The sequence below is a fragment of the Charadrius vociferus genome, unplaced genomic scaffold (assembly GCF_000708025.1).
Source record: "Charadrius vociferus isolate BGI_N301 unplaced genomic scaffold, ASM70802v2 scaffold163, whole genome shotgun sequence".
In the NCBI taxonomy this organism is placed as follows: domain Eukaryota; kingdom Metazoa; phylum Chordata; class Aves; order Charadriiformes; family Charadriidae; genus Charadrius; species Charadrius vociferus.
In genome coordinates, this window is record NW_009648332.1 from 3122216 (window position 1) to 3149756 (window position 27541).

General features: G+C 41.3%; 1 protein-coding gene across 1 annotated transcript; it reads left to right on the top strand.

Annotated features, from left to right (window-relative positions):
• Positions 1-1564: 1564 nt before the first annotated feature.
• On the top strand, positions 1565-26775 carry NRD1 (nardilysin (N-arginine dibasic convertase)). Its single transcript, XM_009884830.1, has 31 exons — positions 1565-1575; positions 2840-3164; positions 3356-3437; positions 3947-4100; positions 5899-5972; positions 7141-7236; positions 8170-8292; positions 9788-9845; positions 10861-10934; positions 11125-11194; positions 11594-11671; positions 12103-12223; positions 12302-12360; positions 12978-13032; positions 15540-15644; positions 15912-16035; positions 16582-16668; positions 17275-17394; positions 18136-18187; positions 19312-19462; positions 20031-20158; positions 20485-20647; positions 21943-21974; positions 22278-22416; positions 22894-22941; positions 23457-23509; positions 24068-24151; positions 25402-25492; positions 25806-25922; positions 26191-26280; positions 26558-26775. The coding sequence occupies exons 1-31, from the start codon at positions 1565-1567 to the stop codon at positions 26753-26755; spliced, it is 3162 nt and encodes a 1053-aa protein (XP_009883132.1). The 3' UTR covers positions 26756-26775.
• Positions 26776-27541: the final 766 nt, after the last annotated feature.

A 27541-nucleotide genomic window follows, 5' to 3' on the forward strand; every position in this document is an offset into this window, starting at 1 on the left:
ATTTGGGAAACTAAAACATTTCTTTAAGTGTTAACTGTGCATTGATAAGTATTTCAATATTTACTTAACTGCTAAACATTTATCATTGATATAAGGAAAAAAACTTGGTGTGAGGAAAAAATCTGTTTAAACTTATCCAGGATATTTAAACAGTATTTTTAAGAATTTGAATTCTGTTTTATATTTAGGCCTTTTTAGTATCACCTGTGTAGTCCTTCAAAAAAGCAGTTGGACTACACTTGCTTCTGTTTCTACATTACACGATTGCACTTTTTTGTATTGTATTTTGCATACTAATTGGTACTTATGTATTGATTACACTTGTCCTTTTCCATTGGACTGAAACATGGAAAAAGTAAAGAACACCTATGTCAGTTGGTGTCTCTGCTCAGTATAACCTATACTGTTCTAGATTCTCCTGAAGTGAAATCTGATAGCCTTCAACGGCGGCTTGGTTCCATTGTTGCCTTGCTGCTGGGTGCTTTCTGTCCTAGTATGCAACACCCACAAGCCCAAAGATGAGTAATGTAAAATTAGTGTCATTTGTTCCATTAGAGTAATGGAGGTATATAGAAAGGATCAACAAGAGCTACTGGATGCACCTGGTTAAACAGCTTTATGGGATATCGTTCTTCTGGAAGAACAGCGCTATTCTGTTCCCTGTTTTCCGTGACTATCTGTCGATCCCTGGGAAGCCAGTATTCTTTGTGGGCCGCGAAAACCTGAAGAAGGAAGGTGGCTGTACGCAGAGCTGAAGAAGATGATGGTTGTGCTGGAAGACATGCTGTAGCAACGTTGACTTGTCACTGTGGGCTCTTGCTCTGAGCTCTTCAGGGGCTGAAGTGCCCAAGTGTACAGTATATCTCTCTTTAGGACCCCGGTTGTGCATTCGGAAGTGCTGCAGCTGCGTAATGTGACATGTATATGGTGCAAACACATGTAACTGTTCCAGGCTTTCAGAATTGTATGGGTGATTAACTTTGTACCCAGACATTAGCGTGGATCTAGTACCACCTGTACCTCCTGCAGTTAGTCATGGCATTTCTGCAAGTTATACGCTATGTGCTGTAGTTTGAATGAGCAAAAATGTGCTCGTGCTTTTGATTTGAACAAATTTGTACCGCTCAGCAGTTCTACAGCAAGCAAAACGGGTGTGTTAATGATTATGAAACCTTGGCCCGGAGTAAGTGCTGTCAATTCCTGTTGGGTGCGTGGTCATAATTCATAAACTTAACACAACTATTAAAGATTTGTTCTTCAGCTTTTTCATGGACTTGGTAGTCCAAGTAGCGTGTTTTTTTCTTAATTTCAGAGCTGCTTAAGTCTTATTGCAATACCTGCTTTACCCCTTTCCTCCAAATACGTCCCTGTGAAATTCAGTTGGGAGAGAACTACTCAAGAGTGATTTGTTTCCACGCTCATCTGTGGTTTGCAGAGCCATAGGAGGTGGCCTGCAGCTCTAGAAAAAAGCGAAACTTACGCTGACTTCATATTTTGAATGGAAATATTGATGATGACACATGCTTTTGTTGCTGGGAAATGCTGAAATTGTGTAATGATAACCATGAATGAAACGTGAGCAATTTCTTGTGAGAAACTTTGGGAATCATGGAGTTGGAAACTCCAGCTTGAGCTGGAAATCTGCTTTGAAAGTTCTGCTACCTAATTACAACAGTGGCCACACTGCAAAGTTCTGATCTGCAGTAAACTTGGGGGTTGGACTAGATGACCTTTAAATATCTCTTCGAACCCAAACTATTCTATGATTCTGGCTCTGTAACTCAGATTTCTCTGGGAGTGAGGGATGTGACCCTGGGTTTGTTTTATACTAGCATTTTTTTTGCTGGATCAGATACCACCTGTCTATATTGCCATATTTCTTAGGTTGGATCAAGTATTTTCTGGATCCAGCATTCCTTCCTTTCTGCAGCTGGTGTACTAGCCCAGGCAAGCTCCTGGGAGGGATGCTCTGGCTATTCTGACAAATTGTACCTGTCTGTTCCAGATCTGATGGGAAACAAATACTGCTGAGAGATCTCACAGTGCAGAGCATCGGTGCATGCAGTCCTCGGTCTGAAAAGTTGTAGAATGGTGCTGGACAGAGGGCTTGTTGGTTTTTATGTATAAATATATACGTATGCACACACACATATAAAAAATTCTGTCTATGTATGCACACACAGAGAGAACTCCGTGTGTATTGCTGCTTGATAGTAACCAAGCCAACCCACTGCGACTTATTTTATTAAGCCTGCAGAGGAGTTCTGTCCTTTCTACCCGCTGCATCTGTGGACCCCATTTAATAGAAAGCATTGATAAAATCAAATAAAATGGAGTCTCTGGGGCCTGTTTAGAGGCAAAGACTAAGATCTTAATTCTGTCACATAATATATGTTTCTGAGAGCCTGAGAAGCGTAACAAGCTATTGAAGTTTGAGTTTGCCTATTCCGAGTACGTGAAGTTTTCTCTGAGTGGGTGCTGGTAGCTTAAATATTTCACACAGAAATAAAAGCCCAAATCAACATCCCTGACCTTAAGAGAAGAGGGGCTTCTGCTACTACCTTGATTTGCTCCTTTCTTATTCTTATAGCTGTTGAATAGTAGAAGAGCATTTTTATTTTCACACTATAAAACTGCTCACCTTCTTAGCTACCCAGCTGTTGAATAGCAGAAGAGCATTTTTATAAAACTGCTCACCTTCTTAGCTACCCTTACATTTTCCTTAGGAAATCTCAGTTGAAGAGCACAGAACTATTGTAGGAAATACTGAAATGTTTGCAATTCTGAAAATTCATATTTGGGAAATGTGTGTATTCATTGCAAATAATTATTCTTTCAGATATATTAAACTGCAAAATGGCTTATGTGCACTTTTGATTTCGGATTTGAATTACTTGGATGGTGCCCCAGCTGCTTTATCTTCGGAGGAGGAGGAGGAGGAAGACGATGATGATGAATCTGAAGAGGAAAGTGATGAAGATGATGACTCTGGAGCTGAGATCGAAGATGGTAGAGAAGGTTTTGATGATGAGGACTGTGATGAGGGGGATGAGGGCGAGGACAATGATGGAGATAATGAGGATTTCAATGATCCTGATGACAGTGAATTAGAAGAGCTAGCTGAAAAGGAAGAGACAAGAAAGAGAGGCTGCACAGAAAAACAGGTACGTACTTAAAGCTGTGGGGTAAAAAAATACAGAGAGAGCTTTCTTGTGCTCTGAAACCTTGTGATTAGGCATTGAGACTAGACCTTCTTTTTATTGTGCCTGTTCTGATTGATTTATCTTATAGTTCTGTCACTTTCCTGAAGTGTTTCTTGAAGCAGCCTTTACTGAGAGTGTTGTATTTTCTCTAGTCTGCAGCAGCCCTCTGCATTGCTGTTGGCAGCTTCTCTGATCCCGAAGATCTGCCTGGATTAGCACACTTCCTGGAACATAGTATGTATCTGCTCCTATTTCATCTTCTCCAGCTTCCGTGCAAAATGAGTGCTATTTAGCTCTGAATTTCTGGAGTATTTTAGTCTCATTTCCTATGAGGATCCCAGAATTTATTTTCATTAGTTAAATGAATGTGTGATTTTATAAAAATACCGACTTAGTAAGGAACCCTTTATGGGAGAAGGTGTCTCATGCCCTTTGGCAGGCCATGCATTAGCATCCTTTGTTGTCCGTGAAATATGGAGGGAAGCATGTTACTTATGGCATTATAAACAAGGCTGGAGCTACAGACCTTTATCTCTCTTCCAGTCTATTTGGGCCTTCTGCTAAAGGCAGTTTACACTAATTATTGGGCAGATTACAGAGTCTGTTGCTACTTAGTAGTTAACCTCTGCATGGGAACTGTGGGTCGGTTGTAGGTAGCGCTGTGCTGAAGAAGGGTTGCTATAGCTGCAATTAGGAGTAGCAAATTAATGTCATCTTGGTAATTTTGCTGATTTTTGTTCCAGTGGTTTTTATGGGCAGTTTGAAGTACCCAGATGAGAATGGGTTTGATGCGTTTCTGAAGAAACACGGGGGCAGTGACAACGCTTCGACTGACTGTGAGCGGACAGTCTTCCAGTTTGATGTGCAGAGGAAGTACTTCAAAGAAGCGCTTGATAGGTAACTTCATATAAATGGTGATTAGGCGTTAACAAATGTTTGTATTTGCCTCAGGAGGTTGGGTGTCGCTGTTCAGTTCTTCGTTTTGGGGTGATTAAGGCTGTTGCTGAACTTCCATAGGTACTGCTACTACCACAGAGGATATTGGATATAAGGAAATATGATTTCCCTCTGGATATCTTACTGTTTTTTGTGATAATGCCAGTGTAGCCGCTGTGTGATTACTTAGGATCCACATGTAAGTCTTAATGCATGCAGCTTTTTGATTGTTTTACCACCCTTTACTAGTAGCTTTGGTGACAGGAGAAATTTTATGCAGTGTGACAGCTGTTCAGAGGGGAAGTGCTCCCAGAATCCCAGTGATTCATCCTTTGAAATACCTGTCCTGAGAGAGTTAGTGGGGGTTTACTTTTTTTTTTTTTTTTTTCCCCCCCCTTGGTTCCAAGTCTAATTCATCAAAGTGGGCGGGTGGAAGGGCAGCCTTGAAAGTTATGGCACAAGGTGTGCCTCAGAAGGATACATTTAACCCAATGCGGGTTATTCAGTCAAGTATGTATCTTTTGCCAGAAAGTATTTAACATGCTCTCTTGTGCTGTGGGATATGTCAGTACAACAGAGCTCCACCTGTTGACATCGTTTCCTTCAGTGAGAGCAAATTATTCAAACGGGCATGTCAGCTGAATATTCTCGGTGCTGTAAAATATCTCAGGAGGAGAGTAGAATTTGCTATGAACTTACTTTGATCAAAGTACGTTCCTCTGATGGCGCCAAGAACAAGTGTTTGCACGTTTTACCAAGTATTGCCTAAATTTTACTTTACTGGGCCAAATTCAGCTTTCATTTGCAGATTAGTCTAGCTTTTAGATGTTTGGAAGTGCAAAAGAATCAAAATACATAATTGCAATCTGTCACAACAGCTCTCATTGTGGAAGGGATCCACAGAAATTGAGTTCTGTAGAACAGCATCTCATACAAAGAAGATAAACGGATGATGATGATTTCTGCTCATTTAAGCACTTGTGGATCTAAAGAAATGGAAAGGCATCACTTTTCAACAGTCTTTAGCTTAATGGGTCCTGTAGCTGTAGAACTCTGTCAACAGTGTATTACTGTTAACCTTTTGCTTCAAGAAGTTCAGCACATCATTAAAAAAACCCTCAAGAAATAAAATAGAAATATTAGATTCCCTGGCAGCCTTCTGCAGAGTCTCCATTCTTTGCAAATTTGTCCCTTTCCATTGCTCTTCTCTCTGTGGGTACAGGAGAAGATATATATCTGGATGACAACACTGACTTTTATAGTAGATAATAGAATTGTAATGCATATAACAAATTATGTTCCAGGACATAAATGAAGAATTTGTTGCCTGGAGTTAGGAAGAAACTTTCCCTATGATCATGTTGTTCCTAATAAACAACCGAGGATTCCCTCTGACGCATTTGATACTGGTCCCTGTTAGATGCAGGAACCAGACTAGATGGATCACTTGTCTGATCTGGTATGATCATTCTTAGGATGTAAAGGCAGATAGTTGTGCGTCTGTTACTGTCATGCCCTACTGCATCCAGCCGATTCATTCCTACTGTATGGAGCACGGGCGCCCTGCCCTTTGGGTTTTGATGCTATCACAAAACTGGCTTTTATCTTTCCTTAAGACAGTACAGTCAAAAATGACAAAATTTGTAGTAAGACGAGCAACATTATGAACAAAGATAGTGGATGTTGGGTTTAATCGTTGGGTTTTTTCTCTAGCTTAATAGGCACTGAAGAAAAGCATATGAATTTTTCTGTTTCATAGGTGGGCACAATTCTTCATTCACCCGCTGATGATCAGGGATGCAATAGACCGAGAAGTCGAAGCTGTAGACAGTGGTAAGAGTATCTTTCTGTGTGTTTAGCCCATCTTCTTAATGAAATAAACAGTGAATAACATGCCTATAGCTCCAGCATAGCCCCAGTGCTCTCTCCAGTCCTCAGTGGAGTAAATACAGTAAGTTGAGGTCATTGTGCTTGTCTTCTTATTCTAACACCTTAATAACTACAAGTTTGCTTCACAGAAGGAAATTGAACCTGGCATGGAAATGAGCGTTCACTTGATTTTTCTAGTATGTTATGAATGCTCCCAGGCTGCCTTTAAAATTTCACTGTTTTAGAAAAAAAATGGTATTGGTAGATACACTAACTGGTTCAAATATGTCTTTTTCACCTGTCCTCTGACAAAGGAAAACTGAGCAATTTGATATTTGAATGTAAATAAGTGTCGATCTAAACAAGGACCTGGTTTGAGTTAAGGTGCGGTTTCTTCAACAGCTTAAGCCAGTTTACACTTCCACTCGCACTGCCTTCCTCGTGCAGGTCCACTCTTTCCCTCCTACTGACACTGCAGTAATGAGCTGCCCAGCTTGATGAACTGGCTGCAGCCTAACCCAGCCAAAATAATTATTTTACAGCTCTCCTGTGCGTGTTTCTTATTACTAGCAAAAACAGGAACAGGAAAATGCAGTTTGAGAGGGTGAATTTTTGATTTTGGCAGAATCCCGTATTTATATTAGTGTAAACTGATTGTAAAACTGCATTTCTGGAAACTGTCTTGCTCAGCTTTCAATTTCTTGTTATCATTAGGCTAGAAGTCGTTCTATGTTATATGTGGGAGAAGTAGTTTTGTAGTTGGGCCCTTTCTGCAGCACCTGACTTTGTAGAATGTTGGTCGCCTCGTGTTCCCGTTAAATTTATCGGATAGAGAGCATTCAGACGGGACAGGCTGGGGCTTTACATGCTTCCCCTCCTTATCCCTTTCTGTACTTCGCAGCAATGAGCTACAGTTTTCTTCTTCTCTTGACATATTCGTTACTGCTAGCGAGTCCTGTTTCTTAGCCTATTTCACTGCTTCATCGTCCATTAAAACAAAACTATTTCAGTCTACATCTGTGTGGTATGTCTCCTTTTCAGTTTGGTTGCGGTTTTTGCTTTGGTGTTTTTGTTTGTGGGAATGTGACCTCAAATTTTGATGCATGCCACTGCAAATTCTGTAAATTAACAGAGTATCAGCTAGCAAGACCCTCTGATGCAAACAGAAAGGAGATGTTATTTGGGAGTCTTGCCAGGCCTGGACATCCTATGAAGAAATTTTTTTGGGGTAAGTTCTGAATTTATGTTATAAAGTGGTGACAGTACTTAAACTTTTAACCACTTAAAAGACGCAATAACGTGCGCTATCTTATCACAGCAAACACTGGCCTTGCTCAGAAGCATTAGAGCAATTATTCATTTTACAGTCAAGTGTTCGGGGATAAAAGCAGCTGTCTGCTGCTTAACATACTTTTCATTCTGGTACTGCTTTTTGCTGATGTTAAAGCTAGGTTGCCCCAGGCATATAATCATGTAGCTTTCTGCTGATGTAAAGGTGGTGCTCTCTGAGTCATCTCTGTCTCGCTCGAGCTTGTTTATTGCTATGAAAATTTCCCAGAAAAAGAAAGTATTTCTGGATTTGTGTCTAAGGGGGCTTTTCGAAGTACATAATTCACTGTTGAACTTGCAGAAGTAGAGCTTCACAGCCGTGTGAGTGGAGCAGAAGGGAAATCTGTCCTTCCTCTCCTGGACAATACAGAGTCCTAGCTCCCTCACCCTTGTGATGCTGGTGAGCATGTAAATTGCAGTGTGATGGGTAACAGAATTAGCCAGCTTTGAAACGTAGGTAATTTTTATAAAGTTCTGTGGTGACATATACTGAACATTGCATTTTCGTCTCTTTTCCCTGTTGGGCAAGTTCTGTTGCTGAGGGAATAGCTGGCAACACGCAGTGAGCTGTGCAGTACACGGTATGGGCGACGTGATAATGCAAGAGGACTCTCTCCTCCCTTGTCATAGAAATATCAACTGTCCTTGTAATAGGAACTAGAAATTGGGAGATTTAAATTTCAGTTAACATTCCTTTAACTCCAAATTTCTATTAGGTATTTTTAATGTGCTTACCACGACTAGACTCGGTGCCAGGGGAGGACAAGGAATTCTCAGTATATCTGGTCTCGATGTAGTGTCTAGATAACTAACCACCTTTTAATGTTTACAGGTAATGCAGAAACGCTCAAACATGAGCCTAAAATGAATAATATTGATACCTACACCAGACTGAGGGACTTCTGGCAGCGCCATTACTCGGCTCACTATATGACTTTAGTTGTCCAATCTAAAGGTAACATCAGATGTTCCTTAAAAACAGACAGGCTCATTGCTGCTTTTGATGTGGTGCTTTTGGCACCAGTTCAGCTGTCGCCCAGGCAGTTTTAGTGGATTGGCCAGTCCTGCAGGAGGTATTTCTATGTAGATTTTAGCCTGGTTTCCAAATGAAACTCGAGCAATTGTGCTGTGTTATTGTCATCCTGCCACTTCTCAAGTAACTTTTAACTGAAATTGTTGAATGGGTTCCACATTAACACAGAATGTAAAATCTCAAAGATATATTTAAAAAAGAATCTTGTAGGAATGTAGAGTCAGACCACTTTATGCTGCTGATTTCTCTGCCATCAAGAGTGAAACTCCACAGAAAACGATGGGGAAACAGACTGGGTCTCCCAATTGTCTTGTTCTGTTTGGGGATCTTTCAAAAGACGTCTTAAAATAAAAGACATTTCTCTAGGAAGAATAGCAATTCTAAGTTTTTTCCCCTTAGACTGAAAAATTCTATGCAAATGGAATTGAGTTTCATTTCAGCAACGAACTTCAGACCTAAGGGTCGTTTCTGCTGAGAATAAAAGAGAAATGTCTTAGAAGTTAAGCAGGTAGTAGAGACCTGTGCTGAAAATAAATAGTTGTGTGCATTCAGGTTAAGTTTTTGCTTAGGGGTTTTGTTGAATGTTAAAACTTACTACAATTACCATCTGTAAATGGAGTTGGTAATAATAGAGGTGGTAATTCTGTTCTTCCCCTATGCTCTTCTTTTCTGTCTAGACTGTAAAATTGTTAGGGCATTGAATGTCTCTTGAATAATCGTTTACGTAGTAATGGATTGTAATGTTATTTCTTCTGGTGATTGGAAAGAAAAGCATGGGGACTGATAGCCAGCCAGGGCAACTTGGTATTTCTGTCTCTGTTAAAACAAAAGAAACTGTGAGTGTCCATCCCTTCACCCCTAGCATTTTTATTGTTGTTTTTTAGCATATACCGCATCACTTTCGGAATACAAAATGCTCACTTAAACAAGCAAACGGTCGTTTTAAAAAAATTGAATTTCTGGTTCTTGACACATTTCCTTTAGGAAAGAGAATGGGGAGAAGGAATTCTTAGCACTGCAGGGCTGAGCACTGTAGGTGTGAAAACTGCTGCATATGTTCTGGACAGAGAGGGGTGGAATGAGTCTAGCAAGTACTGGTGATTTTGTAGATCCCTTAGTTGGTAATTCCTTTTCACAGTCACACCAGATACTACTGAACTTTAAATCCCAGTTGTATCAGCCTGAGATTTCAGCAGTGTATAGAAAACCAGAGCTATGACCAAGATGTAATTCAGTGAATATCAGGAATTGGCTCAAACTGACAGATTTGAAGCTTATAATTTAGAACTTTGCAATTTTAAAATCTACTGACTTGCAGCCTCTTTAAAATAACTGAACTAGTGAGATAAGATAAAGAATTTGTTTTAAATCTTCAGGAAATTACATTTCTGGCTTTCTGTTTTTTTCTCCTTATTAGAAACACTGGATACATTGGAAAAGTGGGTGACAGAAATCTTCTCTGAGATCCCAAATAAGTAAGATTCTTTTGATGTATAAAGGCATTACAAATTATACCATTATCTGTTCTTAAAATTAGTGTTCTTAAAAAACCTCCCTTACTGGAGAAGCTAAGGAAATTAACATTTGTTAATTAACATCGTTATCTAGAAAAAAAATGGGCAACTTTGGAAATTAAAGACTGGCATTAATTGTTTCAGGAAGACTTTGTTTATGCCTAACAATTATTTAGCCTGCAAGCTGTGTGGTGCAAACTTGCAGCAGTGTTGGCTTAATATGTACTGATACCTTGATTTTATGATAAATCATTCAAACCTAGATTATCATTTTACATTTCTTATCTTTGCTTTATGTCAAAAATAATTAGCAGCAAAATAAATTAAGGCCATATCTTGAATTTAAGTGTCATCCTTAGGGTGGCAAATGGTTAGAACTTGATCTTTTTTTTAATTATTCACTCCAATGTGCTGTCTAAAAAGGGGGTTCTGCAAAAGCTTTACTAACTTGCAAAGCATTTATTTCCCCTTTCTTTTTCTACTTTTGCAAGGCGTTTATTTCTGTGGTGCATGGAAATGTGCTTGTGAAAGTCTAACGCCGCAGAGAGACACGTGTATCTCTCCCCACCCCTGTCCTTCTCATTCCTCTTTCCCCACTAGACAATCCATCAGGATTCTGTGGATCCAGGGCCAGCACGGGAGGTTGTTTACTGTGCTTGGCTTTCCTCTCCTCTGTTAGGAAGGCAAGCTTTTTATTGTTACCACCTTGGACAGAAGGAGAGGGAGGAGTTGATGGGGTATCTAAATCTTGGGTAATTACTCTGTTGTGTGGGCAGCGTGCGGGTGAACGCCACCGGGTTGCCTTCCACTTTGGGCTGGGTGGATCCTGGGCTGCACCCTTTGTTAAGGGCCATTTTCGGGTTCTCTGGTGTAGCGCCTCTGTCACGTCAGAGCTACGGATGCTAACGTCTTGCCATTGCCTCAGTGTAGCCTTGAATCCTTGCCATTAACATCACACTTTAATTTTGCTTTTAAGTGGTTTACCCAAACCCAGCTTTGGCCATCTGACTCAGCCTTTTGACACACCAGAATTTCACAAGCTTTACAGAGGTAAGTAAAATAGATTTGTTTAAACGTTTTGAATACCTGGCTTCATATTTTATCTCTGTGATCTGGATACTTTGCGAAATAATTCTGTGTGGTTCTGAATAACTTTTAAGCATTCTTTCTGCATTATGTAAAATTTCTTATCTATGTCTAATTATGTATATTTATATTCAATAAATGTATTTGTTTTCAGTTGTTCCAATCAGGAAAGTTCATTCATTGAGTATCACTTGGGCGCTTCCCCCACAAGAACAGTATTACAGGTACGATGGTGCTGCATTTTACTCCTACCATGTTTATGTTGTGAATAATTTATTAACTTTCACAACAAACCAAAGAATCTCATTTATTTGTGTTACAGATTACTTTGGTTCAGCTAGGGGAACATTTTCCAAACGAATTAAACTGATGTAGATATGGTTCTTTTTATAAATTGAGTGGAATGGGTACACAGCTGATTTAACGTCGTTCCTCACTGACTCAGATCAGTCATTACGTTCTGAACTCCCACATTTTTAGCTTATTATCCTAATGCTGCCTGAAAATGCAAAACTTGCTGTGAAGAAACAGACTGTGTGTATTTTTGACATCTGTCTAGTGATTTGAGTTCTTTCTGTGAAAGGCATTACCTCCTGGCATTTAATCTTCAAATTTTCTTTTAGGGTGAAGCCTCTTCATTATATTTCCTGGTTGGTGGGACATGAAGGCAAAGGCAGTGTTCTTTCTTTCCTTAGGAAAAAGTATGTATTTTTTAAGCATAGTTATTAAATGCTTTGCTACCATTAAAATAAGGGCAAAATCTATTTTGTGTGTATATGTTTTCTATATATATAAAAGCAGGCCACATCTGCCTTTTTGTGTCAGTGTTTTGTAGTGGTATTCTTTAAATTGGTGATAGACCCAAGTAAGAAATAAGTGGCTTTTGGTCTGTGATACATGCATCAGCAGTATTTGTGACTGATCTTTATGAGATCTCCAAAAGGTAACTTAGCTTTTTCATTGTTTTTCTTAAAGATGTGAACCTCAGGGTACAGAATTTATGTTGGAAAAACTGGGTGTAAACTGTAAACAGATTGAAAGCCACTGAAGTAAAGCTATGATATGCCGGTTGTAACTAAGCTCAAATAAAGTTGAAATGGGTAATTATTAAGTACCTTTAACTCTTCCATAGGTTTTGGGCTCTTGCATTATATGGAGGAAATGGTGAGACAGGGTTTGAACAGAACTCCACTTACTCCATCTTCAGCATTTCTGTGACTTTGACTGATGAAGGTTACAAGCACTTCTACGAGGTATGGTTTACTGCAACTTGATTTTCTTACTGTTTTTCTAGTAGCTGGAAAAATTAATCTATTCCTTTCTGTCTGCAGGTGGCCCATGTTGTATTTCAGTATGTGAAGATGCTGCAGAAAAGAGGGCCAGATAAAAGGCAAGTGTTTGCCACTACATCAGATATTTGTGAGATTGTCCTGCTCCGTTAGCCTTTTATTTGTATTGTTTGCACTTTTTGTGGAGTTACTAGAGCGTAAACGGTGAGACAGGTAAAGCTTGTCTGTGTGGGTAACATATCAGTTTAAAAAAGTTTAAAAATGAATTTGCTAAATGTTTATGCTTGTTTCTTGGTGCTTTTAGTTTGATTTATTGTGATCCAATTTCTAATTTTAATAAGCTGAACTAGTGTAGACGTTGGGTGCGGTTTTGTGTTTATTTAAGTAAATTTGTTGGGCCAAATCAGGGGAAGTCAGGACTGTGGTGTTCTGGTGTTATCTTTTACGTTAGTTTGGTATCAGATTTTGACTCTTTGTAGTTAAGTCTCTTCCTCTTTGGAAAATAGCAGAACTTTCTGCCAATTGAGAAATGCCCTTTTGTATGGAAGAGAAATGCGTGTAATACTGGCTTTACTGGCTTCTATGTCTTGTACCTGAGTGAATCACTGAACTCACCTTTGATGCCTTTCCTAGAAGACTGTTTTTTTTTCAGATTCTCGATAAATGTTGTGGAATAGTGGAGGAAATCCACTTTTATTGTCCTCTCCCTCCTTTACAGAATATGGGAAGAAATACAGAAGATTGAAGCGAATGAATTTCACTACCAGGAACAGGTATTCCTCCACTGTTTTGTGTTGATATAGGTAAACCATAAAAGGATTTCTTTTTAATTTTGAAACACATTTTCAAAGTTGTGTTCAACCACAAATATACTGTGCACTTAATGAGGCTGTATTTTGCTGAAAGAATTTGTATTCTAGAGAAATATTGTGACTTTTTCCTTAACAGAATTAAAGGTTACTTTTTTCATTCTCTACCTGCTAGGTAGGCTCTCTTTCGGTTTTAATCATTCAGCCCTTGTGTGCGAAGTTTGGTGCCCATTAATTGTGCTCTGCCGATTGTTTGGGGCTTTTCAGTATTTTTGCCTAATTTCACTTATTTTAAGCTGTTTTGGCACTGCTGATTTCGGGGACTAGAAAAGCAGTGTTGCGTTAAAAGCGTGTGGCTTGCTGGTGACCTGGCCTCACAGGGGCTAGGGTGCTAACGACCCCGTGTCTGCTGTTACAACATTACACAGTTAAATGTGGTTTTGTGTCAAGTCTTCCTTGGCTTACTGAAACAGCAATGAGCGAAAATCTTACTTGTTTGTGTTAGAGATAAAGGGAACACAATTTAGATCATTTGAGAAGCCTCACTTCATTGACTTCCTTCCTGTCACTACATTTAGCCGTGTTCTGTTTCTTATTAGGTAATTTGGTTTTTATGAATGGCACTAAAATTTCCTTTTGGGAAAGCAGATCCATATACTACATATATGGCTTGAAAGCATCACTGAAGTTTGTTGGTTTCTTTAAGGTACACAGATGCAGGAAGGAGAGAGAAAAAAAAAAAAAGAATAGGAAATAATGAAAGTGGAGGGTTTTTTTTCCAGATGCTCCAAGTATTTCGAGACACTCTTAAGACCTGCCAGTCTGCTGTGAGCATCAGGATGTTAGAAATGTCATTTTTAGCAAATCCTTGGATCTGTAACTCTGCCTTCAAAACAGCATATGGAGGATACTGAGTGTCTTGAGTGGCCTTTGAATAGCAGAAGTGGCATTTGCAAGTGATACAGACAGCAAGGACTGCTGCCAACAACCCCAAGTGGTAGATAACAGAGCGGTGGCTTTCTTTGGTAGGAACAAGTTTACAATGATTTACAAGTGCATCTTTTTTTAAATGCCATGTGATGGTGTTTTTTTTTTAGTGGAATACCACTTTTATGGGTTTGTTAGCAAAGTTCATCTATTACAAGATTACAACAGACTGTCTTCTCCTAACAAAAGCTTTCCCCAGAACAGTACAGAAGAACTAAAAATCTGTGAAGGATGGCTATTTAGTGTATCAGACGGAACAGGAACGAATTCCTGTTGCCCTACATACAGTTTTATGATTCCCTCTTTAAACATTGCCAACAGAGGCTGCCGAGTTTAAACCTTGACTTTTTCATCAAAGTGAAGCTATTTAGTCCTGAAAGGTTCTTGTTAGTCGTCTTGGTACTTTTTAGCACTCCCAACTAGAATTTTATGTTCCCCAAAACTGGTACTGCTCTAACAGACTATGTACTTCCCAGTATCGAGCCAGGTGGGGATAGAAAACACCCCAGTTTACACCAGGGAAATTCCTACTGTTAAGAGTCCTGCCTTTTTGGCCAGTTGATTTTGAGTGATCATTAAGACTTTACTGACAGTGCAGGGACTGAACTCAGAAAGCAAGGAACAGAGATAGGTATGTGCTTGTGTGACAGGGTTATGCGTCTCAGGGACAGATGGGCAGTCATGGCAGCCCACTCCTGGTTGATGGTAGGAGCTGGTAGATGGCCATCCTAAAGAATAATGGTCACAGAGGCATGGTTTTGGGATAAGCAGTTATGTGCCCCAAGAGAGGTTTAATGTTTCCTCAGGTGTACAGCGTCTTAAAAAAATCTTGGTCGTGTTTTCCACCGCATTTATAAGACAGATGTGTCAAACTCACTTCTTTTCAGGTGAGCTGTGGTTTGTATCTGGACCCAGCATCTTTACAGTATGATGCTGGCTGGTTCACAAAAAACCCAAAGCACTCAGCAAGCAGCTCTCCACGAGGCAGTCTTACACCGTTAAAAGGCAATCTATACGTTCATGGCCGCATAGGAGAATCTCTTCCTCCTCACACTGTACATCATGGCAGAGAATTTAGGAAAGGAGCAGAATCAGATACTCATGCAGTAGCAGTTCCTTGTCTTCCTCTTTCCAGGTTCCAGATCACTTTAAATCTTGAATTGCAGGGCTCTTGTGTTCCCTGGAGGCAAGGAGTGCATTCTACTGGGTCTTTAACCGAGTAGGTTTAATGACTGTAAACTGCCTACTCAAGGTTTCTTCTACAAGGATGATGTGTCTGATATTTCAGGATTCTCAGAGGAGTCCTGAGCGTTAGATATGGTTATGAAATACATTTAGTTTAATAACTGAAAGTAAATGCTGTAACAAGCACAGCGTGCAACTCGTGCTCAACATACCTGACCAGTAAAGCTCTTCTCAGAACAGAAAACTGATATTTTAGTTTTCTGATTATGTGAAAAATAGCTTTATTTATTTGCTTACAGACAGATCCAGTTGACTATGTGGAAAGCCTTTGTGAGAACATGCAGTTGTTTCAGAAGGAGGATTTTCTGACAGGAGACCAGCTCTTGTTTGAATACAAGCCTGAGGTAAATATTCTTTGATTACATGTTTTGATGTAAGGAAAATATGGGGATACTATATAACATAGGCACATATATAGACATTTATAATTAGGCATAATACAGGCACAGGGTCTGTATTAATTGAAACAGCCTTTTTGTATACAGAAAGCAAATGTTCTTTTCTGTAAGCTTGTTATGTCTTGTTCTTCCTGTGTTCAGACTGAGAAGTCTTTGCTGGGTCAGGCAGAGCCAGAGTTGCATTTGAACTGAAGTATTGTCTTGAACTTGTAGATCATTGCTGATGCCCTTAACCAGCTCAGTCCTCAGAAAGCCAACCTCGTTTTGCTGTCTGCTGCCAATGAGGGCCAGTGTCATCTAAAAGAGAAGTGGTTTGGAACGCAGTACAGCGTGGAAGGTAAAACAACAGCAGAAACTTGGAGAATGTCCGATTCATGCAGTAGAGAGATTAAAAGGGTGACAACACAAAATACAACCACAGGGAAGCAGAGAAATGAATCCTCAGTGCTAAACTGACCTCATCATTAGTCAAATACTCTGTCCTACTCAATAATTGTTCTTCTTTGTTTGGTATCAATTGATTGCCACTCCCTAGTTTACGTTTTTTTAGGAGGTGAGAGTCCCAGCCTGCCCTCCGCTTGGCTGCCATTCAAGTCCTGAACCGGGAAAAGAACACTAACAATGAAGGACAGGGCATGTTGGTAGCCGGATTACTAATGCAGACAGGCTCGATTTACTTTTCAATAGGACTGCTTCAGTCCTGCACCGGGGGAGTTTGTAGGAAGGGATTTAGAAAGAGTCATGATGAGCTGGGTGACGTTAGGAAACTCCTATCGTACTGCAAATCTTCGTGGAGGTAGCAAAATGATGAGATATGTGGTCTAGGAAATAGGGATAGCATTACCTTCCTGATGAACTAAATGCATTTCATGTTTTTTAATAGATATCGACAAGTACTGGAGTGATTTATGGGCCAGTGACTTTGAGTTAAATCAGGATTTACACCTTCCAGAAGAAAACAAATACATAGGTAAGGCACCTGAGCGTGAGTGAAATCTTCCCCCGGTAATTTATTTGAGAAGTTTCCGTGGTTTAGAAACAACCTTAATTTCCGTCAGCACATCAACCTGGTTTTGAAAATTATAAAATATGGGAGCTCTGTTTACCTGAATTTTATTTAATGTTCTTTTATTTATAAGAACTGAGTTTTTCTAAGGTGTAAACCTATAGATCATATAGCCATAACAGACTGGGCCTCTCACAGTCAGTGAGAGGTAACACAGAGCTCTGGACACCCTAGAAGGGCAATTTTATTTTCTTACTCCTGATGGTTTTGAAAGCATCTAAATACCATCTGGCCTTGTCACCAAAACCAAATGATAATAAATCCACAACTTCTGGCCTGGATGGAATGCAACATCACCATTTCTGCACTGATTCTGAGCCACTCTTCTGGTGTGAAACGGAAAAATAAATGCTCTTTGAGTCCAGGAAAGCATTATCACATATAATTTAGCAAACTGGGAGGGGGAAAATGTATTATGTTGATAATTTTGAAGACTTTCATGCATGTAGCCTGTCTGTATGTGTGAAACTCACTAACTCCTGGTTTTGGTTTGGTTTTCCTTCTCCTTAGCCACTGACTTCGCTTTGAAAGTTGCTGACTGCCCTGAGACAGAATATCCAGTCAAAACACTAAGCACACGACAAGGCTGTCTCTGGTACAGGAAGGATGATAAATTCAAAATCCCAAAAGGTAAATGCCTCAGGGCTTTCCAAAGAATAGGAAGTCTCTGGTTTTACCAGCTGGAATTTATTTGGAGGCAAATAACCTGTTGTACTGTTCACCATTTAAACTTGATGTTTACTGTCAGCTCTTCCATGGTCCTTTTGATCTGTTTATTAGCTATAATAAAAGAGAAGCAGGTAAACTACCTTGCAACAAAGAAGCCCTGCTGATACATCAGGTTAAAAAGCGGAATCGCTGACGTATACTGACTTCTGAATGTGTCTGACTATGGACAGAATTTGGCAGACAGAATATGACACTGAGACAAAGGCTTGAAAATGAAGGAACACATGAATTAGAAGAGACTATAGTCTGCTTTACAGAAAGAGAAAAATATAGCCTGGATCTGAGACAAATGTGGAAAATATGCTGCTGCTTTCAAGCAGAATATCACATTTTTTTAGGGGCTGTTAAACAGATGTTTTGTGGAGTTTTCTTTTTTATTTCTGTTGCTCACATCATGTCAGTTAGTATTCTGCAAAGCACGGCTTTGTATTTTCTATTATTTGGTATTTTTAAGGGAAGTTTTTGGAGCGAAAAAGAGAAAACATTTGATGATGACTTAATGTAAGCAAAAGTATATTCTGATAGCTGAATGACCATTTTCATTAGACTCAGATGAATAACCTGATGGGTATATATTTGACTTCAGAAAGCTGTCGCTTTTTATACAATTGCTCATTTAAGTTTTTGTTTCCCCACCACCAGGTTATGTTCGTTTCCATCTGATCTCTCCATTGATACAGCAGTCTGCAGAGAAGTAAGGATTATATTATTTGTGCTTATCTTGCAGAGTAACTAAATTCCCATACCTAGTTTTCACTAGGTACGATGAAGTTTTCAACGATGAAGAGAGATTAATTTTAAACTGGAATAGAATAAGGCTTCCTTTTCTCACATTTTTACACTTTCCGCGTGGTTTTATCTGTAGTTCGGCGAGAGTGGTTCTGCAGCAGGTCGGTACTGTAGCAAACAGATGCATAGGAGTTTCATGCTGTGTTATTCCCCCGTGCAAGTTCTGGAAAAATTAATGTAACAGCAGCAGTGCACGTACCAGAAGGAAGTGCTTAGAGAAGGAGTCGGTCGTGAAAAGAGCAGTCCACAGTCATGCCCTGAACCAGCAACTTGGGAGCCTGTAGGAGCAGGTGAAGAGACTATCGGCAGCATTTAGAAACCAACTGCTGGTTAGACAGATCTCAAGATAATAGCTCTGCACGTGCCGCACTTCTGCTAGTCTTAGGCTAGCATTGCCATTTGTTACAGATTTCGTAGTACTTTTATAATAAGCCTGCTGAGACCTGCACAAGTAATGTTTTGGGAAAGCTTTTACAAATCTGTTTTCATGAGGGCTTTGTTAGTTTGAACTTTGAATGGCGATCCAGGCAATAACAAATACCTGAAAGCATGAACTGCAGTTTCCATGTTGTGTAGCCTGATTTCCTCTAGCTGTTGGTTTATCTTGATAGATAAATAATAATCTCATTACTGAAGTCATCAGCATAACTGAGTCCCTCTGTCCCCCATTCCTTTACACAAAGTGTAGTAATTCCATTTTCTGTGATTAGTCAGTGTTTTGAGCCAGTTGAAGAAATCTTATATTTTGTGAAGCTGGAATCTTATTCATTGCAAAGAATAGCGGAATGTTAAAATAATTGTTAAGTAGTGTCCTGTGCTTTCTAGAGAAAGGGCAACTTGCATTCTGTATTTCCAGGTTCGTTGAAAATTTCTTTTTGAGTCTCATTTTGCTCAAGTGTTCGTTTCTGTTGGAGAACTTCTTGTGTGTACCATCAAACTCATTGGGCTTGTTTGGCTTTTTTTTTAATCTTTCTTGTATTCCTTCCTTTTTTAACTTCTTTTTAACCCTCTGCCCTTTTCTCCATCCAGCATCGTTTTGTTTGATACATTTGTAAACATCCTTTCCCACAATCTTGGTGAACCAGCTTATGAAGCAGACGTCGCTCAGTTGGAATACAAGCTGGTAGCTGGAGAGCACGGCTTAGTCATTCGAGTGAAAGGATTCAATCATAAACTACCTGTAAGTGCTGCTGATCTTCTAAATACTTCTATGTGTGCTGCTTTTCAGTGTATGTGCCTTTTGTCCTGGCAGCTGGAGCCCAGCTGGCTGGAGCTTTGCATGTTTAGATGGGCTAGTTTAAATTGGAAAATTTGTGTGGCTGTTCACAAATGCTTTTTCCTGTGCTTACATGTGTAAAGATGTAGTTTTATTCACTTAAATAAGCTCAAAATACTGACCTTAGGCTGACTTAAGAGAAATCTTCCTTTAATTAATAACTGTATCTCCAATGAGATTTTAACAACTTTTCCTTTAAAAACAACGAGTCTCCCATGTCCCCTTAGAGTGTTAGAGCCTCTCCATCTATAAGCTAAGGCTATTTGCACGCTGTCTATAGAAGTATGTCCGAAAATAGGGTTTGTTTACAATTTGACTGTGGAGATAACAGCTTTAGTAACCCTTCACATCTCTTACATTGACCAAATAACGATGATTTTTTAATTATTATTGTATAGGATTAAGTTTAAATTTGTTATTTAAAAAGAAAAACAAAACAAAACCCCCCAATTTAAAACTGTTTTCTTCACAGCTTCTCTTTCAGCTCATCATTGATTACTTGTCTGACTTCAGCTTTACTCCAGCAGTTTTTGAAATGATAACAGAGCAGCTGAAGAAAACATACTTCAACATCCTCATCAAACCCGAGACTCTGGCCAAGTGAGTTCTGGGGGAGGGCTGTGGAGTTAAGTGTTGAGATTGAGCTGAAGAGCTCAGGAATCGCTGCTCAGCGCTCATGGAGGCTTGTTCCAAGGTTAACCTGGGGCAGCTCTGCAGCCACCGTATCAACCACGTGGGTCAGATTGGACGTGCAGGTAGCTGCTGTTCTGAGGCGACCTGTAGCCGACAGCAGGTGCTGAGGGAGGGCAGGGTCAGCCCACAGGACCACCTTCCTGTCTGCAGGACGATCCCGAGTCAGAAACGGGATGTCTCACATTAAACGGCTCTCGACAGCCTGTGGTTTTGTTTTCTTTCTTGCATTGCAGGGATGTGCGTCTCCTGATTTTAGAACACGGCAGGTGGTCCATGATAGATAAATACCAGACGCTGATGAATGGCCTTTCCATCGAGTCTCTCTCATCCTTTGTTAAGGCTTTCAAATCACAGCTCTTTGTAGAGGGTCTCGTACAGGGAAACTTCACGAGCAGAGTAAGTACAGCTTCAGTAGCTGATGTGCACTGAAACTTGTTCTCAAAATGTGCTTTAACACAGTTGCCACAACTCCAGCGCTCACCTGCCAGCTGACTGCCTCTTCTGTACTGGCAGTCTGGAGGCTCGCTGGTACGGGGCAGCTTCGCCTCTAACAACTCAGGAATGCTCATCTGGATAAGCCACTGGGGAGCCCATAGTTGCCAATTTGAACAGGGGTTTGTTTTTCCAGGAATTTGGATTTAAACTGCAGAGAGGGGAAAATGTGGTAGAAGTAGGCCTGTAACCTGTTTCCCCTGTTGTCACCATTTTTTTTTAATATTGTTTGGTGCATTGATATATTTGATATTGAGGAAGTGCCATGGTGATGCCGCAGGAGGAGGCTTCCCTCAAAGTACATTTATCCTGGGAATTTGATTGCCTGCATGGTTTGATCAAACCTCACCGAGGTCCAGTCATCTTTGGTCTTGTTAAACTCCTGCAGTATTCGTCAAAGTCCTCTACCCTGGGAGTAGGTCACCCATAGTCCTGTCAGGCTTTTCAAAGTCGGGTTGTAATGGGGCTCAGCTCCATCTATCCAGCGTCCGTGAGTGCCTGTGTGTGGCATGGGAGAGAAACATTCTGTAATTATGATTTGTGCCAAGAAGTTTGTCTTAGCTGGTGGTGTTCGTCCTCAGACTGTTTAAAGCTTCCTAAAGAAAATGTGCTAATGTCCTTTGGGAGGTCAGGTTCGTGTAATGCCAGCTGTCCCCTCCTGAGCTGTGGAACAGGAGGAGATTTGAGAATCTAATTGTGATTTGCTAAGAACCTTCATTCGAAACGCTTTTATTGCTGCAGCCTCCGTATGAGCTGAGCTCCTTTGTGTGGCACGTGTAACCCTGTAACTCCTATGCCAGTTTTACTGTTTCTCTTACTTCCTCCCATTTCTTCCACTTCCCAAGAGTCATCTTCCCCAAGCTCCGACTTCATGCACAAGAGAGGGGCCTTATCTCCTCCTGTGTGCACCCTTTGCTGTTTTGATGGCTGATGCTATTTCTCTGGCTTCTGTATTCTCCTTCTGGAGAAGTTACAGTGCAAGAAACTGCCTGGAGGCTCTGTTTGCTTTGCAGCTTGGTGCAGAGGTGTCCAGAGGGACTCAGGATAAGGCGAGGGGACAGGGACATAGATGGCATGACAGAGCTCAGCCTTTCTTTGCTCGGGGGGTCACTTTCTCAAGCGATGCGCTGCATGCGGTGTGTGGCTGTGAATTAGGGTAATAATTATCTTCTTAATAAAACTTATGTTTTCTCTCCTAGGAAGCAAAGGATTTTCTGAATTATGTTGTTCAGTGAGTATCTCTTGACTCTTGCACCACTCATTATGGGGAAACTATAATCAAGTTAAGATCCTCTTCTGGAGGAAGGAGCCAGGGTGGAAGCGATGCAGAAATTCCCTTCTCCCCTCCTGGATACAGTGCTGCCGGTGTTTGCCGGAGGTGACCGTTCATCATAGCAGTTCAAGCAGGACATTGTTCTGGTTTGGGGAAGGGGAAAATAATGTCCAAGCAAGTGTGTAAATGCCTGGGTGTTGTATTGGTTTGGGGTAAGATGCGAGCAGGTGTTTGATGCTTTGCTGTTTGTTCTCCCTTCAGAAAGCTCCAGTTCGCGCCCCTGGTCCACTCCTGCCCTGTTCAGTTCCGGGTGGTGGATTTGCCAAATACACATCTGCTCTGTAAGGTGAAGACTCTCAACAAAGGTGATGCCAACTCTGAAGTGACAGTCTATTACCAGGTAACGCGTTAGCTTGGTGTGCGCTGGCCTGTTCCCTTTGGTGTCTGCTGCTGCTACGGTTCTACTTGTGTCCCAGGCTTGAGAGCAGTCCCTGGAGAGGATGTTGCAGAGTGCACTGAAACCTGTGAGCACTCACCCGGGGCTCGAGGCAAAACCCAGGTGGGCTCTCGCAGCCTATGGCGCTCCCTGCGACCAGCCTCTTCCCCTCCCAGGCTGTGCTAGTAGCTGGGTTTGTGCCTTGCTGATCTCCTGGCGCCCTCACCACTGATCTCGTGGTCCTGGGCTGAGCCCCTCCTCTCTCTTCTGAAGGCCACATTGAGGCTCCTGTGGAAAACAAGAACTTCCCATCTGTCCCTGCTGTGAACTGTAATTTAGTGCCACAGTCCAGGCTGGGGTGTGTGCCACACCTCTCACCTTGGTCTGAACTATAGCATTTAACTCCACAAAATCACCCTAAATTCTTCATTTTCTTTCTAGTCAGGAGCCAGGAACCTAAGGGAATATACCCTCATGGAGCTGCTTGTGGTAAGTTAGCATTTGTGTCTCCTAACTCATCAAAGTGTCTTCCCTGAAAACAGCGCTTGGAACTTAGATAAGGCCATGGGGCTAAATGGTACAAAGGGGACAGCAGATACATATTGCGCTCTCTGGTTAAACTTGTGTTGGGGACAGGATCCCCCAACTGCTGCACCGATGGACAGTGTGGAAGACTGTTCTCTTAGCTACCGACCCAGAAGAGTAAGACCTCTCTTACTCAGTGGGTGTACTTGGAAAGGCGGCACTTGGGTTGTTTTCACATGTTGTGATTGCGGTTCGGTATGGAGCCCGAGGGGTGGCTGCAGAGGAGCATCGGCACCGATGGACAGTGTGGAAGACTGTTCTCTTAGCTACCGACCCAGAAGAGTAAGACCTCTCTTACTCAGTGGGTGTACTTGGGAAGGCGGCACTTTGGTTGTTGTGATTGCGGTTCGGTATGGATCCCGAGGGGTGGCTGCAGAGGAGCATCGCTTCTGCTGTAACGCATTTGCGCTCTGTTTCAGATGCACATGGAAGAGCCTTGCTTTGACTTCCTGAGAACCAAGCAGACCCTCGGGTGAGTTTGCTGTGGAGGATAGCTCCTACGTGCTGTTCCCCAGTATTTTCACTCTGGAACCCCAGCACTGGCCAATTCCTCAGTTATTGTAATGGAAACAGCAACATAAACCCATCAAACCCAGGAGCAGCCATTGATACAAGCTGCAGCCAAGTTGCTTTGAGTTCTATAAGAATTGCATCTATTAGCAGTGTGTTAACTCAGAATTATTCAGCATCAAGTTGTTCCTTCTGCTGTCCAAATCAGCTCCCCATTCTCCGGGGCTGTTTTCACAGCGGCTCTGTGGTGCGTAGCCGCCTCCCTCAGAGGCACCCTTCTACCTCAGGAAACTGGAACAAGCTTTTCACAGCTCTGGGTCTGTCACTCTGATGAATTAGTTTGTGAGAACACAAACACAGACCCTCTGCCAAGCTTAAAAGTATTTCCTGAAAATGAGAAAACACTGAAATGCAGCGATGCAGGAAATAAAGGAAAGATGACTACTGAGAATTTATACCTGTGATTTTTCTTTCTCAAGTACCAACACTATTTTAACTTGTGCCATATCTGTAAATAAAGCTACCACGTGTACCCTACCTGCAGGAATACTTCTGGGATTCTTGGCTTCTCGGTCACGGTAGCAACCCAGGCAACTAAATACAAGTAAGTGCGTGCACCGTGGTTACTGTTTGTCACCACTTCGAGCCTTGGGCTGCGGGAGTCGCCCCTGAGCTGCCAGCACTCATTTCTGGTGGCCTCACCACACCGTGCCCACCACGTCCCTCCGGCAGAGGCTCGGGCAGCGGGGCCTGGCTGATGCACACCGCCTCAGCTCGAGGAAGTGTCCCGCGGGTCTGCAGCCTGGGACTTGGGGAATCTGCTGGCCCTTCCTCCCTGTATTTTGCCGTGCAAAAGCAGCTCTGTAAATGGCAGCTGTTGCTGCTGTCGTTTAAGTGAGGAGGACTTCAGCACAGGAAATCTATGGCCGCTGGTTTTAGAAAAGCCAAGCTTCACAAGGCGGCCAGCGGACCTTGCGTGTATTCAGGCACTGAACAGCTGAGCTTCATGGTGTACCGTGAGCTATCAAACTGTGACCTTGTTTACATGTCATGTCGCTCTCTCGTTTCAGCATTCACACCTGTTTCAGGCCATGGGGGGCAGAGGGGTTTGTTCCATGAGGGGAATTGGGCCCAAAGGGAATGTCAAAAGCAAGTACTCCTGGCCCCAGCTTGCGATGCTGCTGACAGCTGCGACATCGTGACTGAAAAACAACTCCTAAATAAAGCAATAGCCTTAAGCTTCTTATAACTGCAGCAGTCCTGACTTGAATAGGGGAAAGTAATCCAAAGACTAAAGCAAAATATCCCACTGCCCTTTTGAAGCTGTTCTGCCAGGAGAGCTAAATCTGTCGCCAAGTAAATCCTGTAGAGCTGTGCTGGCTCAGTTTCAGCAGAGAGAACAATATTATGGTTTTGTTCAAAGCTGGGGAGAACTCCAGGTGTGTGACCTGCCAAAGCTGAACATGAAAAATATGCAACTTATCAAAAAAAAAAATAATACTGCATCAGTGAAAGTATAATTAGCACAGAGTACTGCTGCCTCTAATTTTTACATTTGGATGATACTTCCATTACTGAGGTCTGTGTCATCTGTGAAGGTTTGAACGTTTCAGAACCCTCACAATCCCTCACATGACATTATTTTTCTTCATTTTCATCTTAATGCAATAGAAGATAACTATTTATGTGCAGGGCTGAGGACTGCAGTGGGGGTTCCTGACCCAGCACATGCTGCTGTTGGCTGTACCACAGTGTGGTTCCCTCGTTGGTTGAGGGCTGTTCTGCTACTTCACCCCACAGTATTGGTTTTTTTTTCTTTTTCCTACCTGATTTAATTATTTAACTCTCTTTTAGCTCTGAGTTGGTTGACAAGAAAATAGAGGAGTTTCTTTCTTGCTTTGAAGAGAAAATCAAGCATTTAACTGAAGATGCTTTTAGCACTCAGGTAAAACTCGAATTTGAAAAGCTCTTCCTTGAACTGCTAAATGACACCTAAAACCGGAGTATTTGGTTACAGCCATTTGGCATGTTCCTGGGGTTTTTCTGGACAGAGGACTCACTTTTAAATCCTGCATCTTACTCCATTTTGCAGTTGTTCTCTCAACATTTGCTCTCTGGCCATTGACAGTAGATTTGAAATCAATTAACTACCTTATTAATGTAATTTGGGGTTTCTTTCAACTCCAGTGACTATGATAGTAAATTAAGGTAGTTTGCACCCTTTGAAATGAATTGTTTTATATCTTTTTCAAATGTAGGTCACAGCTTTGATAAAACTTAAAGAGTGTGAAGACTCCCATCTTGGAGAAGAAGTAGACAGGAACTGGAATGAAGTTGTGACGCAGCAGTATCTCTTTGACAGACTTGCCCGCGAGGTTGGTGGTCCCTCGTTGTTAAGCAATGCCAAATGGAACATACACACACATCACTTTTTGCAGCAGTTTTAAACACTAAGCATAAATAGGGGGATTTATGCTACTAGTTCTACTACTATTCTATACTATGCTACTATTCTAAAACTACATGCTAGTTTAAAACGGTTCTTTTATCTAATGGGACACAGTTTGTAGAGAAACCATTTTTATGTTTCAAATGACTTGAATCACCACTGTGCTACTTACACCTCATTCCTGTGCGTTTCAGATTGAAGCGCTGAAGTCTGTTACAAAATCAGACCTGGTCACCTGGTTCCAAGCTCACAGAAGCAACAAGAAGAAAGTGCTCAGCGTACACGTGAGTGTTTGCCAGCTCCATGTTGCCAACTTCTGAAATGCCAAACTTTGATAACCTCAGAGAGCCCAGTAAGGTTGTGGTAGAAGAGCTGCGTAATTTAACGTTTCATTTGGTGGTTATCCACATTACTGGTCGTATTGTCTACATTTCTAATTCCTACTGTCATTCAAATTGCTTTCAAGTATCTGTATTTAATTGTCAGGGCAGATGAACATGGAGTGAGATCCAAATTATAGACGCTTAGAGCCAAATTTCTTTTTTGGTAACTTTTTTCCAGGTGGTTGGATATGGAAAACATGAAGGGGACTCAGAGGTTACAGCGCTCTCAGAAGTACAGAATTCTTCATCTGGTGAAATACCTCATCTTATTTTCTTGCCCCCATCTTCTTTGATGACAGACGTTACTTCCATCAAGGACATCAAAGCTTACACATCAACTCTGAATGTTCTCCCTTACCATAAAATATTAAAATAAAAGTGACATCTTGCCCCGCAGTGATGTGTAATACAGGTGCTTTCTGCAATATAAACATGACAAATATTCAAACCGGGCTGTAGCGTTAGCTGGGATGAAGATGTCCATTCAGATCCTGAGGAAGCTTTCCTTAAGTAAGTTTCCAGCCAACCTTTCTCATTCATCTCCCACGTTCATTAAGGATAGGCACAGCTCTGACTTCTAGCTGGAGCAAAGGCAGAATCCCCACCACCACCAGAAAGATGCCCCGTTCTCCTCTCCGGCTGCCTGAAAGGGTGGGCTGCACCTCTTTGCTCAGACTCTTGTGCATCGTTCCTGCAGTGCTGCAGCAGTTACAGCTCTCAACGAAAGCATTCCATGGTTCTGGAGTGCCAGAGTGGGTGGGAGGGGGAAAAAAAAGCCCAAGGCCTCAATCTCACACTGTTTTGGCGTTTTGGTTTGTGGTTTTTTTTGGGTTTTTTTTTTTTTTAGTTTTTCTCTATATGCAACATAGACAAAATTGAGATGCAATCAAATAAAAGCTAGATTTAACTGTGGAAAGAAAAATAGTTTGATTGCTACATACAGCTACTTACTCAGCTATTATTTAACTTCAAGCAAAAGCACAGAAATGCAAAGATTGTGAGCATGCTGGCAAGCTTCTCTAGTGAAGCAAAGCTGGATGTAGATTCCAGAAAAATTCTCCTGTGGGTGGTGCAAATGCTGCTCCTTTTGCTAGTTCATTAACTACTTTCAGAAGGAGGTTTAGCTGCAAGGATTCTAGTGGGAAAAAAAAATAATACTAAT